At 32.9% G+C, this 18,498-nt stretch overlaps 1 protein-coding gene across 1 annotated transcript in view; it reads right to left on the bottom strand.

Moving 5' to 3' along the window:
* The window catches only part of LOC129962915 (uncharacterized protein CG3556-like), a 39,322-nt gene that overhangs the window by 13,243 nt on the left and 7,581 nt on the right, over positions 1-18,498 (bottom strand). Inside the window, exons 3-6 of the mRNA XM_056076919.1 lie at positions 17,583-17,757; positions 5,850-5,969; positions 2,054-2,273; positions 274-521 (exon numbers count right to left, since the gene is read on the bottom strand). Of these exons, the coding sequence (XP_055932894.1) occupies positions 274-521; positions 2,054-2,273; positions 5,850-5,969; positions 17,583-17,757 (763 nt within the window). The remainder of the gene's footprint in view (positions 1-273; positions 522-2,053; positions 2,274-5,849; positions 5,970-17,582; positions 17,758-18,498) is intronic.

Here is an 18,498-nt window from a genome sequence, read left to right as displayed (position 1 = left end):
ATTATTCTTTACAATAACTACCTCACCAAAAGTAGATTAGAAGCAGAAGACATCTGAGACTGCAGCATGAAATAGAACCGCTCAAATAATACATACCTTTTTAGTCGCACATATAAAACTTAAACCACCATAACTTCCATTTTCTTATTTTAGTCGCCAGATTTTAATGACATTTCATATTATCTTGATGTCTATTTTGAATTTTGGTTGACAAAATATGGCTCTATTTAATAATGGAAATAGTGAGAATTAATCAAAAATAAAAAAAAATACCTTTCACAAAAGGATACTCCGAATCAGTATTCAGAATGCTATTGAGATCTGATCTGGCTTTAAGAGGCCAGGGTTCATTGGCATTGCAGAGTGTTAAATAAGCCAAAGGGTGCGTGAAGTTGTCTGGTTTCTCCACTTGCTCTTTGAGTCGTTTCACCAAGTCGTTACCATAGAATTGTCGGGGGTTGTGGCATGTGACCAGGAGGGCATTGATGAACATGCTTAACTCGCTGTTTGTCAGGGATGGTCTGTTCGAACAAACATTTATAGCATAGTAATAGATATTTAGATATTTAAACAGTATTATTCATTCTGTAAATTCTCTCAGATATATATCTATTAAATAGCAATGAGAATTAGTAATTCGGCAAATATGCATTGGTGGAGATATCCTATCTACTTATAAGATCTTTACAATTACACAAACGAAAATAATCATTCATTCTGTTAATTCTCTCAAATATATATCCTTTAAATAGTAACGAACATCAGTAATTCTGCAAATATGCATTGGTGGAGATATCCTATCTACTTATAAGATCTTTACAATTACACAAATACAAATAATCATTCATTCTGTTAATTCTCTCAAATATGTATCCTTTAAATAGTAACGAACATCAGTAATTCTGCAAATATGCATTGGTGGAGATATCCTATACTTATAAGGTCTTTGCAATTATACAAACGCAAATAATCATTCATTCTGTTAATTCTCTCAAATATATAACCTTTAAATAGTAACGAACATTAGTAATTCTGCAAATATGCATTGGTGGAGATATACTATTTACTTATAATATCTTTGCAATTATACAAACGCAATTAATCGTTCATCCTGGTAATTCTCTCAAATATATATCCTTTAAATAGTAACGAATTTAGTAATTCTGCAAATATGCATTGGTGGAGATATCCTATCTACTTATAAGATCTTTACAATTACACAAACGCAAATAATCAATTATAAACCACTCATAATTGATTATGAGTTATTTTTTACTCAGTTTAGAGCATTTGCTGAGTAAAAAATAATTTCTTCTGGTTTAATATTAACCATAAAAGAGAAAGCAGCAGTTTAGCGAATTTGAAAGAAGTTCTCAATAGATATGAACTATTAAACATCTCAGCATTATTAGTAATGCCTGTAGAATAACTACTCTTAACCTAAAATTAATTCGTGTTGTGGTAAAGAAAGTTAGAATTGTTTTTTTTTTAATTGAGCTTTGATATTGAGAGAAAATTTTTGTATTTTATTGCATGTGTATAGTATTAAACTTGAAAACTTAAAGATGTTTCTATTGATTTTAAATTTTTTATAAACATTCATATACGAAGAGATGAAAATACTTTATCTTTTTCTAACGTTCTTTTACATTAAATTCACAAAAAAGCAGAAAGCAACCAGTGATAATAATAAAATAATCCTCATGTATAAAATACTTAAAGCATAAAGCACATACACTATCATACGCATCATACACTATCATGCCAAAGATTTAATTAGACAGTTAATTGTTTTAATTGATTGATATTTATTCAAAAATAAAATGCATGATGAAATCTTAAAATCATTTTTCCTGTTCCTAAAGTTCTTTCATCCGAATTCTATCGCTCTTTGTGAAAAATAAAAATAAATAATGTAACATAATGAAAAATAAAGTAAATAATATAACATAAAATTTAATAGCTTATGTAGTTCTTAGTCAAAGAGTTATACAATTTCTGTTCAACAAGAAGAAAAAAAGAGAGAAATAAAAATCGGCGGGATTCTTTTCACCTTAATAGAGAAACTGTAGTCTTGACTTCATTTTGTTTTACAATCAATTCTTCCTCAAGGAGAGTACTATTGAAGCTAGCAGCCGATGCCAAATACAGAGCTACAACAGCTCGGGAGGTGTTCTCTTTCCAACCCCAGGCAGCCGTTCTTTTTTGTTTCAACCAGGAAACGGCCTTCTCTCTTGCCTCGAAAACTCCTTCGATAGATAGCACTCCAGTCTCTTTAAAAAAAATTAAGAAGATAACTTTAGTTTTTTCTATTTACAAGACATTTAAAATGTATAGCTACGAACAAAAATAGAGTAATCTTCCATTAATATGGAATGAATTTTAAGGGGAAGGTGGGCTCTATTAGGCCCTAATTATGCATATGCATTTAAATATAAATACGACAAATTTCTTTTTTTAAAAACTTTTTAAAACGAAATATTGTTTTTAAAAATGAAAATATATATAATGTTTTTTAAAATTTCAAAATATTTCAGGTGATACAATTTTTAATTTTTTCTATTATTTATTACTTATTATCCAGTATAAATTTATTTGGAATAAAAATTTGTGTGATTTTGTAATTCCAATTAAATGTTAATTTTTTAGAAATATTTTATATGCTCACTTATTGAATTTTCATAAGAATTTTATGTTTTTCGGAACTAAAATTAATTTTTAACTATTTAAAAAACTCGAAATATAAAATGCATACCCTATTTTCTTTTAATGTTTATCTGAAATATTTACTATCAATTCTATTTCATTTCTACAGAAATGATGACACCTGGAACATTTTAAAGATATTTAAATCTAATTACAATATTATTTTAAGGAAAGTAGTTAAAAAATGCGTTTTTCCTCAAGACCTCTGAAATATTCATTTTATTGAACAATATATCTTCTGACACTATTTTTGGGGAATATAAATATATATTTTGGCGAGGAAATGATAAAAATAAAATTTCATGTTTCTATCCATTTTTGATTCTAGTGCCCACTGTCCCTTAAAAAATAATTATTTTTTTTTTTTGACATTACGGCATTATTAACATTTAAGTTGAGGATCTACAACTTAATACAAGAGGGGATAATAGAATTCCTTCTAGATTATTTCAGAAATATGAATAAATCATAAATTTATTAAATAAGCATTGATATTTGAATGACTTAAAAAAACAAAATTTTACTCTCAAACGTTCTTCAGACAATTACTTAATTTCAACAGAGAAGCTGCTAATCGTTTATGTTGCATAATATCAACTAAAAGACCATAATCCGCTTTCAGTGTGAATGATGAGAAATTCTGGTCCATTGTGCTTGATCATTGATTTGTTTCCTGTAGAAATTATGTTGCGCTTGAAACCATTTTACGTAAAGGTCACCTTCAAAACCACAACAATAATGTGTGACAGGCCTAGAATCTTTGAAATTTTCTGAAAAATTTATTAACGGCTCTGCTTAAAACAATAAGAATTTTAGTATAAAAGATTTCCAAGATTTCTTGATAAATCGACGAAAGTTTACAATGTCCTAATTGAATTTTTTTCTTTCATTTATCATGTCATTTTCGAAATAGAAGCATTATTTCCTTGTTAAATGGTGAATAAGTGATCTCATCATAGAGCGTATAAATAATTTAGTATAATGAAATTGCTTATGTCTATAGTTTTATGTTATGTCTATAGTTTTCAGCGTTCTCGAGTTAAGAGGTGAACGACTTCAATGGATATCTGGTATTTATTCAAAAGAAAATTTTCAACAAAGAGCAGTTTAAGAAATAAATAATTGGTCTAAAATAAGGAAAACTATGTTTAACCCTTAACTGAGGAAGGAAAAATTTAGGACTTAACCGGAGAAGTGCGGTCTACGAGACCGCATTTTCTTCACACTCAATTCAAATGTTCCAATGAAAGTATTAGTATGAAAATCAGCCAATATATTCTGAAGATATGTTTCTTGATATATAAATATGTTTCAGACATTTTTCAAAATATTTATCTTTGAAAAACATAACTGCGTTTGAACATACGGTTACGAAATTTCCGGGTTCGTTTGGATAGTGGGAGTTATATGGTGTGGAGAACGCTCAATCAGCAGGCGGCAGTAGAAAAGAAAACAACGACGTTTATTTACACGAAGACACATAGGACAACACAAAGACGACAGCTATATACAGCATAGAGAAGACAATTATCTTCAGCCGCGAGACGCGCACACAGCAGCACACAACAAGACTCTACTGCAGACAGTAGCGCACAGCTTAGTTCAGCACTAGCTTGACTCCGTCAACTTGAATTATTGTTCTAAATTTCATATTTAAAAAAATTATATCAAAAACACTGTTTTTTAGAATCAAATGTTGAAGCGGCTTGGTTTCCATAAAGAAAAACTGCAATTACATGAAGAATGTTCTTGCAGTAACAAGACAATTTAGAATATCGTTAAATCATTAGCACTGTATAAATATGGACACATTGAATGCATCGTTGGGTTCTTCATGAGTAATTAAATAAGGTTTAACCTGAATTTAACAGCTGAAATATATGCTTAACTCATCAATGTTAATTGTATAAATACTATTTCATTTTAAACATTTTTACTTTCTTGTACACGAAGTGTAGACAAAATACTGTCATCGCCAAAAAATCTGAACTTCAGATTTTGACGAACACCGTTTTAGACTCACTTTCGAAAAATACTGTTACGAAATTTCTGGGTTCGTTTGGATAGTGGAAGTTATATGGTGTGGAGAACGCTCAATCAGCAGGCATCAGTAGAAAAGAAAACAACGACGTTTATTTACACGAAGACACACAGGACAGCACAAAGACGAAAACTATATACAGCATAGAGAAGACAATTATCTTCAGCCGAGACGTGCAGCATACAACAGACTCAACTGCAGACAGTAGCGCACAGCTTAGTTCAGCACTAGATTCACTCCGTCACTGCTCCGCTTATCTCTGGAAGGCCAGTTCTTTATCGTCGATCCCGACTACTCTTTTCTCTGTCGCTCCCGACTACAACTACTAGGCTGGTTCACGACGACCCAGCAGCTGTAGGCTGCTCTTTTTATAGGTCTCAGGAGGCGGGGCTAGAAGCCTCTCAACCAATCGGGAACGTTCGAGGCGTAACTCGGTTCCTAATGGACGGATCGGGAAAATTCTCAATGTTTCGGGTATAATCTATTTTGGCGCCAAACTCTCCAAATGGTCGCCAAGCTCTGGGACCTCGTATGGAACCAACTATGTTGGGAAGCCGCATCACAGATTCGTAACAATACATTTTCTTCACAAATTGCATGCTGCAACAAATAATATTCTTGAAAAACATTACTTTTAACTTTTTATATCATATTTAATTTTCCAATTTATAAAAGTGTGTAGAAATGGAAAATTCAACAATTATATGAAAAAAATTACAATGGGTAAATTTATCCTTTTTTTTATCGGCATCATTTCTACGCAGAAAACTTGTGGACATTCTTAGCACGGTTTTCAATGACTTTTTAAGCATAGAGGTTAAATACTGGAATAAAAAATCAACCTGTAAATTCTGTAGATATTTGTTTTGATATATTAATATATTTTAGAAATTTTTCAAAACACATTATCACTAGAAAAATTAATCATATTTGAACATGCATAACAGAATCAGTCGAATGCGAACTTTCATCGGAAAAACTTCTATATAATTATCACCGTCACTAAAATTACTTTCGGTTTCATTTAATACGTGCTTTATGTAATTTAATTCCATACATACCATAATAGTGAAAAATAGCGAAGCAAAAATGTATTTCTTACCACATCCAATTTCATCGGCACCATTTTTGCAATCTTTCACACCATCACAAACTTCTTCTTCGGGAATGCATGAATTATCATCGCATTTGAAACTATTTTTGTTTATGCATTCGATAGACCCTGAAAATATATTAATTGTGTTTTATTAATGAGCAAGCGTAGACAAATGCAATTTTAGTGCTATTTTACGATAAAAAGTGTCTACTTGAAAACCGATGGCAAATAAAAAACGCAGCTTATTACCTAAGTTAATAGAATTCTGTGCGTTGTAAAAAAAGATTCTCTTTATGATAATAAATATTCGCAGTTATATTATGTTTTCAAGATATTTTTTCGAACAGTTCCTTGCTTCCATTATATAAAATAACTATATTACTGGAAGTACTTTAACAAGAAAAAGTAAAAGATGAAGGAAAAAGGTATGGCATTATCACACATAACGTAAGTGTGACACTTGCGTTATGTGTGATAATGCCAAAAATGAGTACTAATGTGTTATATTTCTGTTGAAATATACTTTAATATTCTCCTTAATTTTTATTGTCATTATGGAAATCTATCATCTCTGATTCACCACATTGTTTGTTTAATAGACATCTTGGTTATTAATTGGAGACTTGGTATCGATGGCAATATGAAAGGTACACTAAAGTAGATTTAAAAATTTTTTATGATTTAAGGTTTTTTTATTATAAATAATTACTTCCACTTATTTTATTATTCAGATATCGAAGTAATTAAATGCATTTCTCCATCTCATAAGTTGCATCAATCAATAGTAACTTGCTTCTTCGTTACGTTAGAAAACAAAGGGTCCTTAGTAAAATCTCTTTAATTCAACAAGATATAACTTTTATTTCAGTGAAATATCAAAAAATGATTCCTGCTTTAACCCTTTCATGAGCATTGGGAAGATTACTTCTTTCTTACATGATCTTACAAATTCCCGCTCGACCGCGATGGCCTGATGGTAGGGTCTCGGGCTTGAGGTTCAAAACCCAATTCCATCGAAGAAGCGGCCAGGGTGCAATTTAAATTCGACGGTATCAAACGTCCTCCCGCTGATATGGTGTGGCGTGGAAGATTGGGGAGTCCGTGCAGCTGTCGTTCTCGTCATCCGACTGGTCCAGAATTGAGAGGTCCGTACAAAAATAGCCCAACTGTTGCTTTAAAACTGGACGTTAATATAACCAAAGAAATTACCTGCGAGAAGCGAAAGCCTGCTTAAATATATTAGCCTACCAATTGTATCGTTGGAAGCAGTAATTCCCACAAACTATAAAGAAGTGAATCAATATTCGTAACTCAGGTGGGTGTGAAGTTGTTGCAACGATAAAGTGCAAGGACAATAAGGTTGTTATACTGTTGATTGCTGAACATAACCCAATGTTCATGATATCAGTGAAGTTGACTAAAAAAGAGGGTACAAAAAGAGAAGTACCAAGTCCAACATTTGTCACTGTATATAGCGATATCATGGGAGGATCGATCGCTTCGATCAGAGAAAAAGAAAGATGCCAAATAATAAGAAAATCTGAAAAATAGTGACGCCCTATCTTTTATTTTTTTTAATTTACCTTTGAATCGTAAATAGTTTTATATTGTAGCAAATGGAAGAAAGAAACAGAAGTTTTTACCAGCTAACATTACGTGTAGCATTAGATAGTCAGCTAAGAGATGAATATTCCTCAGGAAAAAGGAAATGACGTTATCTCCTACCAAACAAAAGAGTGTACAATTCCGAATGATAAGTGCTTGACCAGTGCGGAAAATCTTATACCAAAGTTGATTTAGAATTATAGACAGTGCAGGAAATGTTGAACAAACGCCTAAGAAAGAGGACATGCTACATGTCTGTAGAAGTGGAGGTACCCTTGTTCATTGCAACATGCTTCTCATCTTCCCATGGAAAATTATCGCCATTAAAATGAGTTATTTCAATGCCCATAAATAGTCCAGTGGCAAGTATACTTCCCACTCCCAGAATTTAAATGCAAACATAAATGGGGATAAATGAAATGTATTTCCTTTAACTGTATTTCAATGCCCATAAATAGTCCCGTGGAAAGTTTTTTTCCCACTCCCAGAATTTAAATGCAAACATAAATGGGGATAAATGAAATGTATTTCCTTTAACTGTATTTTAATGCCCATAAATAGTCCCGTGGAAAGTTTTTTTCCCACTCCCAGAATTTAAATGCAAACATAAATGGGGATAAATGAAATATATTTCCTTTAACTCTATTTCAATGCCCATAAATAGTCCCGTGGAAAGTTTTCTTCCCACTCCCAGAATTTAAATGCAAACATAAATGGGGATAAATGAAATATATTTCCTTTAACTCTATTTCAATGCCCATAAATAGTCCCGTGGAAAGTTTTCTTCCCACTCCCAGAATTTAAATGCAAACATAAATGGGGATAAATGAAATATATTTCCTTTAACTCTATTTCAATGCCCATAAATAGTCCCGTGGAAAGTTTTCTTCCCACTCCCAGAATTTAAATGCAAACATAAATGGGGATAAATTAAAAAATATATTTCCTGTTAAATTGTTAATAAGACATAAAAAAAACGGAAGAAATTCAAAAGAAGAATAAATGTCCCTTGAAAGAGTCAAAGCTAATACAGTACAGCAAGAAAAGAAAAATATGTTCAATTTCATGGGTGATTTAAAATCTGGCAGTTGTCTACAATTTAAGGAGGTTGGATTGGCTTTCTAGGATGAGAGAATGCGTAGTTATATAATCATACTAATCTTAAAAGGCGCCATAAGGATAAAATATTAGCAGGGATTAATTAGTCATTAATATTAGTTGAATCACACTTTTAAGAGAAACAAGGTGAAAAGGCGATAACTATTGTTAACGATAGGAATTATTTCTTTTCTATATAACACTGCGCATTGCACATTTTATGGACATTGGCAGAAAAATATGGAGCCATCTACTTGGTTCAAAGCAAAATATTTAAGTTAGATTCATATCCTAAACATGAAGTTACAACAAGTAACTTTGGGTCAGATATCTTAAATTTGATAAAGACCGCATATAACCTTGAACATGATTGGTGAATGAAACTTACGAAATATAGATCTTTCGCGGAAATATAGCGTTTATCCCGAGAGAATGTGTGTTTTAAACCTTTTTTGCCAACTAACTGATACCAAAATTTGACATAAATCTATAGTTAGTTACAAAATAACATATCAAATTTCATAGATTTAAATGTGCGTTTATGAATTATTGCATTTACGTGCATGTTGTTGCTGTTTCTAATGGCACTTGCCATGGGCAAGCCCGCTGTTCGGAGACAGCCGATTTAAGCCAGATGGGAGCCCCTCTTGTTTCTACAGTAGCGTCATCTAGGGCCAAGAGAACGACTTGGCTACACATACGTCACAACCCTTTTTACGGGGTGGATTTCATTCACACAACCACAAATCGTAAATTAGACCTGAATCAGAGAACGATCACCCCTGATCCAGTACCCCCAGTGGTATTACTCTCAACATGGAGGGCTTTGTGACCACGACAGATTTAACGTGCGTCAGCCACCAACCACGCTGGGAATCTCCGGCCGGCGGGGTTCGAACTCGCAACCTAAGGGACGCAAATCCGACGCTTTACCAATCAGGCTATCCCGGCCTTTTACGTGCATGTGAAAGTAGTGATTGGCAGATGATCATCTGTTGGACAGATTTGACTCGAATTTTGATAAAGGTCTATATTTTAAATTCTAAAGCAATGTTGCAAATTTTATCTGCCTAGATCAAAAACGCTGTGTAATTATCTAGTTCCCTTGTTATCGGACAACTAGACAGACAGGAATAGTGTGACTTTTCTTCCAAAATTTGAAATAAATAGATGCATTTTTTCGTTTCTTCATACACCAAGTTTAATCCGTCTAACTTAAAGCGCTTTTAAATTACCGTATTCACAGACAACGAGACAGAAAGACATATCCCAAAAGAATTCATTTTTTGGATTCAGAAAAGTCTGAAACGTAGAGATTCGTCAAAATCCTGAGTTCGAATTCTTTAAAAGTTACAATACTTTCTCTATACGTCGTATACCAGAAAGTAAAAATCGGTTATTTTAAATAAATTACATAGCTTTAGTTCCGACTCTTGTCCATGGCTTATCGCACATCTTATGTAAATATTATGAAAGATTGTGAAGAGTATCTATTTAGTTCAAATCAAAATAATTATGTTAGATTTACATGCCAACAGGAAGCTCAGAAAAACACCGTAAATTTTATAAAAAAGGAGGCCATCTAAAGAATTACAGTAATCTCCATACATGTTCACTAAACCAAAGTGAAGACGATTGCCAACTACAGATTCTTAAAGTGCAAGAGTTCCACTTGCTGGATGAATCGTTGCCAGAATCATGATTCAAACTTTAGAAATTCGGGCTTTCTAGAAGTATGTACTATACCCTCCCCTCTCATATTCTTCCATTCAATGAGAGAGTCAAGATGCTCCAACATGACTTGGACCTTGAAGGTGTTGATGTTAAATCTATCGATTTCTTTATTTTTTCTCCATAAGATTTAGCCAAATTTTCTTTTCTTAATCCCTTTAAAGGATTCAATAAAACCTTAACACTCCTGCTGTTTTCACAAACATTTTCCTGCATCATCGCGATCAGTATGTTCCAGTTTTTACATACGGTTCAAAATTCGATGGACATGTTGGTTGCGGCATTATATTTACATCTGACACACTGCGCTATCGTTTGCATAATTGTTACTCTACATTTACTGCTGATTTGGTGGCTGTATTCTATGCTTTACAAAAGATTTAACTTTCTATTCAGCTAAAATTCGTTATTTACACTGAAAGCATGAGTGCATTAGAAATCCTACATCCACAATCAAATACATCCCATTGCTGCCCATATTCGATATATTTTAGGCATCATGAAAAATGAGTTTTTCCAAATCATGTTTTGCTGGGTCCCGAGTCATGTGAGCATTCTCGGCAATGAAATGGAATATGTAGCTGCAAAACCTGCATTATTCCCTTTAATTCAAGGACTTCCATACTGTGATGTTAAGTCCTTGAATAGTCACTTTTACATAATTTGGAAAAGCACATGGGATCTGCAGATCCATAACAAATTACATTATTTGAAGCCCAATATTGATATGTGACCTATTCTCCTTATAGGAGAGGCTGCAGTCAAATTGCCTCGTCTCCGTATAGGACATACTCGTTACACGCACTGACATCTCATTTTTAGTGCTATGGCACCAAAGTGCCTCTCATGTCGTGCGGATTTTACTATAAATCACATTTTAATCGAAAGTCCATGCTTTATCTCATATCGTTCACACTTTTTAAGTCGTCTTTATAGACTTTACAAGATCTGGTGGGTGAAAAATACCACCCAAACATTTTATAATTCTTAAAAACCTTTTGCTTTTATACTTGCATTTAACACTTTCTTTTCCTGCTTTCCAGTCTTTAATTTAGTGAATTTTTTTTCAGTTGTTTTTGTTTGAAAATCATTATGAAATTTTTCTTTTAAAATTAAAAACATTTATAACCCCAAAATTGAAAATATTTTATAACCTCAGAATTTGTGTACTTTTATCTTACTTCATTTCAGGTTTTTGATATTTGGTTCTTTTTAATCTGAATGGATTTCATACTATATATTTGGCGCAGCTCAGCCATAAACGGCTCTTGAGCCAAAAAGTCCAAAAATTTTTTTTGTCTTAATTGAAATTTGTTACCTTAAAATTAAAGTTATCATGCGAAAACATTATTTTTTTAAGTCGTATAGTATCAATCCGATGAAACACTTCGTGTTCTCACATGACATTTAGAAAAACGATAGTTTTTGGCCATTTCAAAACCAATGGAGCTCTAAAAAATTTTTCTAGAGGCCTGAATTTTTTCCCTTCAAAAACCAGTTTAAGGTATCCGAACACGTTGAAAAGGTCGATTTATGCTAAAAATGGCATTCTTAAACATTATTTTATTGGATAGACCAGTCTTTGTGCTATCCAAAACAGGTTTACTTTTGTCTCTATGTTAATTAGAAATCAAGATATTAGTATTTTCGTAATGGTCGGTAAACCGGAAGTGGATATTTAAATAACCGAAAGCACCGATTTAAAGGGCCAAAAACATGTTAAAATTTTGTATAAACACACATTTAGTTTCAAAAACAGAAATTTTGTTGAACGGAAAAACACAAAATGTTAATGAGAGTTTCAACAGTGTTTTGTGGAAATCTGTACCTAAAGATGTGTTTGTTGAGCTCTAAATCCTCAGATTAGGGGCATTTATGTAGGTAATACATTTTAACGAAGGTTTTATTGGATTACTGAATATCCTTAAGGTTATTGGAGTGTATTCTAGTGCAAATGCAGTTAGAGCCTTTACTGAGCTTGACAAAGGCAGAATAAATGAATCTAGGTGGCACTCACTGCCAAATGCAAAAATTCCCAGAAAAAAAATACAATGATTGAAAAAGGAAAATTATTAAAGGCTGAGGAGGAAGAAAGTATAACCTATAAATGTCGTGAATTTTAAGCATGTAGATACATAATTTATTATTAAAACACATTACTGTATATTTTAAATGCATTTTTCTCAAAACTGATTTTCACTTATTTTTTACTCACTTGAAATCAAATAACTCAAAATATAACTATCATATTACTATGAAATTTGGTGGAATGTGTCTTTATACTATTTCCTAGGGAATGAACTAAAATAATTTAGATCGGGTGAATATTTTTTTTAAATTTACAGCCTATTGTTTGAATAATAACGTCATAAATTTACTATAAATTTCGCGATAAATGTTTGACTGGTTCTAAAATTTTTATTTATTGTTATAATTACATGCTTATAGTTTATTCCCTAGAGAAAACTATGTAGTTTATTTTGGTATAAGTTTTGTTGCGGATGCGAGTAATAGTTTTTGGTGTAGCCAATTTGAAGTTTTTGAAGAATTTGCTCAAATTTATGCTATTAAATGCCAATTGTAAAAAACGTTTTAATGTTTATTTCAAATATGGACATCCTATTACTAATTTTGAATAATCTTAAACCCAGATATATGATTTTAAAGTATGTCTACACTATGTTTTTCTAAAAAAGTGCTCCAAATTTGTTCGGATACTTTAAATAATGCCAAAAATATTTTTTTATCTATATCTATACTTTAAAAAATTATGAAGTTAAAATTTTAAACAGTGCTTTGGTCCTCATGAATCATATTCTATAAAACTTATTCTATACGTATATAGATGAACTAAAATTGTACTATTAAGTATTCTTTATTGTAATTAATTAAATTGATTGTTGCATTATTATTTTTATCTAACGTTTATATAAAGAACCAGTGAAATTTTGGGAATAAAAATTTCTATTTTGAGAGGACAGCTAGATTGCTTCAAATGAAAGCTTATTTGTACAATTAATACAGATGAATTTTTAATTTGTTTCGAATAACCAATGACATTCCATCATCCAATTAGCTGCAGAGATTAATTGATCAAAATCCCTGAATTCGAATCAGATAAAATGCGAATTTTAAAATTATTCATTCTTAAAAAAAATGACTAGTATTTACTTAAACGTGCAATTTAGATACAGATATATTTTATTCAAAATCGGAGCAAATCCAAAAAGAATTAAAATTAAAGGGATTAAAACGTATCGAATAATCGAGGATACCTAACCTCTTCAAACGCAGAGGTTAACCAGAGGGAGGGGGTCTCCCTAAAACTTTCTCGCATACTCTCTAATAAAGGCGTTATCCCAGAAAACACCTTGTATGCCATTGGTGTACAATCTTTTTCGTGAATTCTGCTGAATCTATCGTTGAACATTTGACGCCTGTTTTGGCAATTAACCACTAGGTTAAAGGTATCCGAAAACTGAATTCGTGTTTTATGACAGAAGTAAGCCGTATAAACAGGGACTATTGTGAAGATGTTAATCTGTGTATAGTTAAGCAACGGATTGTAAAACCCACCGCGCTTTTGAGCATGCGTTAGGATGGGTTTAATTCGTCGAAATAGGGGTAAAAGGAAATATATGAAAGAAGGAAATGTTTACATTTACTAGTATCTAATAGGGGAAATCCAAGGTCAAAGGGAATACCGGAACTGCATTCATCGTTCCGCGTTTCACCCCTTAATGAGATGGAATCGTCGAAATGCGGTCGTCTCAGAATTTGTTGACGAACTATACCAAATTTTATACCTCTCGTTCCTTTCGTTTTGTTGTTATCGTGTTGACTTCTATTCTGTCAGCGGGAGACACAGGCTTCCCCTAAACAAAATTTTATAGAAATCTAGAAATTTGGTATAAAAACCATCAATCAAATTTCATCGCCCAGCTCAAAGCGTTTTAAAATTATCTTTGTCACAGATCGACGGAAAGACAGACACTTTCTAAAAATGCTTTGTTACGAATCTGTATTGCTGCTTCCCAGCATAGTTGGTTCCATCATCAGAAAGACAGTTTTACAGTCATCTGTATTGGACGGAGTCCGGGTGTCGCGTCGGAGGTCCCAGAGCTTGGCGACAAACTTAACGACCATTTGGCGACTTGGCGACTTTGGCGCCAAAATATATTATACCCGAAACATCGAGAATTTTAAAGATCCGTCCATCAGGAACCGAGATACGCCTCGAAAGTTCCTGATTGGTTGAGAGGCTTCTAGCCCCGCCTCCTCAGACCTATAAAAGGAGGCAGTCTGCAGCTGCAGAGTAGGTAGTCGGAATCCACGGTAAAGAACTGGTCTTCCAGAGATTAGCAGAGCAGCGACGGAGTCAAGCTAGTGCTGAACTAAGCTGTGCGTTACTGTCTACAGTAGAGTCTTGTTGTGTGCTGCTGTGTGCGCGTCTCGCGGCTGAAGATAATTGTCTTCTCTATGCTGTATATAGCTGTCGTCTTTGTGCTGTCCTATGCGTCTTCGTGTAAATAAACGTCGTTGTTTTCTTTTCTACTGAATCCTGCTGATTGAGCGTTCTCCACACCATATAACTTCCACTATCCAAACGAACCCAGAAATTTCGTAACAGTATTTTTCGAAAGTGAGTCTAAAACGGTGTTCGTCAAAATCTGAAGTTCAGATTTTTTGGCGATGACAGTATTTTGTCTACACTTCGTGTACAAGAAAGTAAAAATGTTTAAAATGAAATAGTATTTATACAATTAACATTGATGAGTTAAGCATATATTTCAGCTGTTAAATTCAGGTTAAACCTTATTTAATTACTCATGAAGAACCCAACGATGCATTCAATGTGTCCATATTTATACAGTGCTAATGATTTAACGATATTCTAAATGTCTTGTTACTGCAAGAGCATTCTTCATGTAATTGCAGTTTTTCTTTATGGAAACCAAGCCGCTTCAACATTTGATTCTAAAAAACAGTGTTTTTAATATAATTTTTTAATATGAAATTTTGAACAATAATTCAAGTTGAGGGAGATTCCCGTAAAGAAGGATTCCAATCTCCCCGAACAATCCCCCAGTGCGGTGGCAAGTTGGAACGTATATACTTAGCAAATCTAAGATCTGCGTCAGGGGATGTGGGAGGATACGATTCGGTTGTCTCCTTAATTTCTTTCGCAAACTATTCCATTCAATTTCTCTGTCCCGACTACTTAGGCTATCTACCAGATAGTGCCAGCCTCTATTCTATGGGCCCCAGGAGGTTTGTTCCGTAGGGAGGTATGGGTAGGCAATGATCCACTTCTTTTTGCACGGCTAACGAGATAGCCGTGCAAGATACCAGTTAGACACTTTTAACAAAAAGCCGAAACCCAAACACAAAAGATGCATGGCCTGCGTTATTTTTTCTGCTTCTACCTTCCCGTTTTTGTTGCTGTGCGCGGGGGAAAATGATTTATTAATTCGTCTACCAGTTTTGAAAGGTAGGTGTTTTTGTGTTTACGCTTAATAGGCTATTAGGTCGACAATGCTTTTCTAATCAGGGTTTGTTTGGGTTTCGGGTTTCCGACTCCGGTGTTTTCGCCTGCTTGGACTTGTTATTAATAGGCTGGAGAATAAAAGGAATCGTAGTTTCGTTATGTTTAGAAAGCAACGATGTGCATCCGGTTCTGTTATTACTTTTAAAAAAATGAAAGGAACGCCGAGGTCAAATACTTGTAACGAGAAGAGATTTCAGATTCCTTTTCTTTTTTCCCCCGTCATTAGCAATGTGGTTTATAATGAAATTAATTTTCGTAACATTCTTTTTAAATTGCATGCGAAAACAAATATAGATTTTTGAATCTACTTTACCGAAAGGACAAAAGGAAATCTTTTTCAAAGATAACGGCATTCCAAATAACTAGATCTTTTAACACGCAGAGAACTAAAATATTTTTAACTAAATAAAATTAAAAGTTTTTAAATTAATTTTATTTTGAAAATATTAAAAATTATTAATAGATATTAATAATTCTTAATATTAACCTCTTAGCTATTGACATCTCAAAACATTTTTTAAAGATTAAATATATTTATATTTTCAATCTATCTATATATTGTTGTTCCTTTCAGTATTCTGAGACGACTATTTTTCGACGATTCTATTTCACTACAGGATGAGACGCAGTGGGATGATCACACTTCCAGTATTCTTCATCATAATTTCACATTCTTTTTCGCCTTATTAGATACTTTTTCGTTCTTTTTTTTTTTGTATGTATGTGTGTGTTAATTCCCATTTTCTTCTCTGTGATTCTTCAGGCAATAAGCTCTTACGATGCCACCCTTTATGGGCCAGACAGGAGAATCAGGTATATGGGGACAAATTGTAACTTTTTGTTGGCGATAAGTCACCAAGTGTGACAACTTTATCATTTTCCAATAAACTTGAAAGCCCAAACCTGGTGTCTCAAAAGCGGTAAATCGCAAATTCTTCTCTTTGCATTTTGTGGCTTCAAAACCTCAGGCAAAAACATCATGCTCTCACATGATAACAACTAACCAGTCAGCAGGTAAATTAGTTTAACATAGTACAAGGAAGAATTTTCATTAAATTCAGAAAGTAGTTTTGCTTTTTATGTTATTTTTCAATGGAAAATAAGAGGAATTGGCCATATTCTCTCCTCAATATCATTAAATTAGCTTATTATTCATGAATAGCATTTATATTTTTAATTTAGAATCTCGTTAAATTCATGCTTGCCAAATATACAAGAGAGAGATAATATACTAGATAAGTTAAATATACGTGATAAAGTTTGATGATGATTTATGTGGGAAAAATATCAATAAGGTGTATCTTTAGTATTACCACTCCGATTATAACGACTTATTTAAGAAATCAATATTTCCGCAGTTGGAAATCTTACATATTTTTGTGATTAAATTATTTAATAAATAAATGGTAAAAGATATTTTAAGAACATAATTTGGAGATATGCTTGTGGATATTTCACCAAAATGGCCACTTCTACTGAACAAAATGCAGAATTCAGAGCACTGTATACAAATGTAGAATAACGAAACACTGCATGTTCATTTATTCTGCATTGGTGTTGTAGATAGAAGAAATTATTAGTGCAATGTAATACAAAGACATCCTCTTTTATTGATATATCGTTATTGAATTTTTAGTTCATAAGAAATTTGAATTTCCTTTCATTATAGATTAGACTCATGTAACTCATAAATTCATGTAACTCATAAATGAATTTAAACTCTTTTTAGTTTCAATGATCCATAAAATATTACTTACTAACTGAATATTCTAATTCAAAGCTCGAAGATGTTCCCATGTACTGCGCTACATGAGTCACAGTAATATTCCCAAAAGCTGTGATGGGATTTTTGGTTTTATCTGTGCTGCAAAATTCATATTCGTCACCGGTTCCTGTAATAAATATTCTCACATAGCCATCTCTGCATGCAGCCTGAAAATGTAATAATGAATCATTTTTATCACATTTACAATTGAGGTAAGCATATAACTCAGATGCTAAAATTAGGTATAATGGACCACGCATTATCCCGCTTATGAAGCTTGTCAATAAGAAGACCATCGGGGTGCGGAAAACCAGTCGGAATTGGCATGGTATAGACGACAGGTGAACTGAAAGTCCAACACAAACTAATATTTCTCTGCCTATTTTTATAGCAGTTATTGACTGAAGGCTGTGTGAATATGAGTGGGAAGGCAGACTAAAGGAATGCAATTTGGAGAGAAATTCGAGGCATACTCCAATAAGGCATTCATGGAGGGATGGAATGAAGCTCCCATGCAATAATCGTAAAGGATTTGCATGAATACATGAGATAAAAAAAAATGAAGTATAATAGTCTGCAACCATTTCAGTCACGTGATGTACAATAATCGTTAATGGCCGACTAAACAATATTCAAAATTATGAAGCCCAAATGCATCGTAAGCCACAAAAGGAAAGCTTAAATCAATAAGTACATGCATGTTACCGTTAAAACTCGAAAGCCGTAAATGTGCAGGTTACCTAGCTGATCTGCGGATTAACAAATTTGTTCCGTTAAATTGCAGAATAAAGAGTTTTCCGCATTTTCAACAGATATTGTGCATATTAGGGTCAAAGTTCAAAAGTTCGTTTCTATCATTTCTTTTCAATACTCCTTTCCGCGCGAGGTTTCAAAAAAATGTGACTTCA

Source organism: Argiope bruennichi, chromosome 1 (genome assembly GCF_947563725.1).
Source record: "Argiope bruennichi chromosome 1, qqArgBrue1.1, whole genome shotgun sequence".
Lineage (NCBI taxonomy): Eukaryota > Metazoa > Arthropoda > Arachnida > Araneae > Araneidae > Argiope > Argiope bruennichi.
The sequence above is the reverse complement of the archived record's forward strand: the minus strand, read 5'-3'. Positions and strand labels throughout refer to the sequence as shown.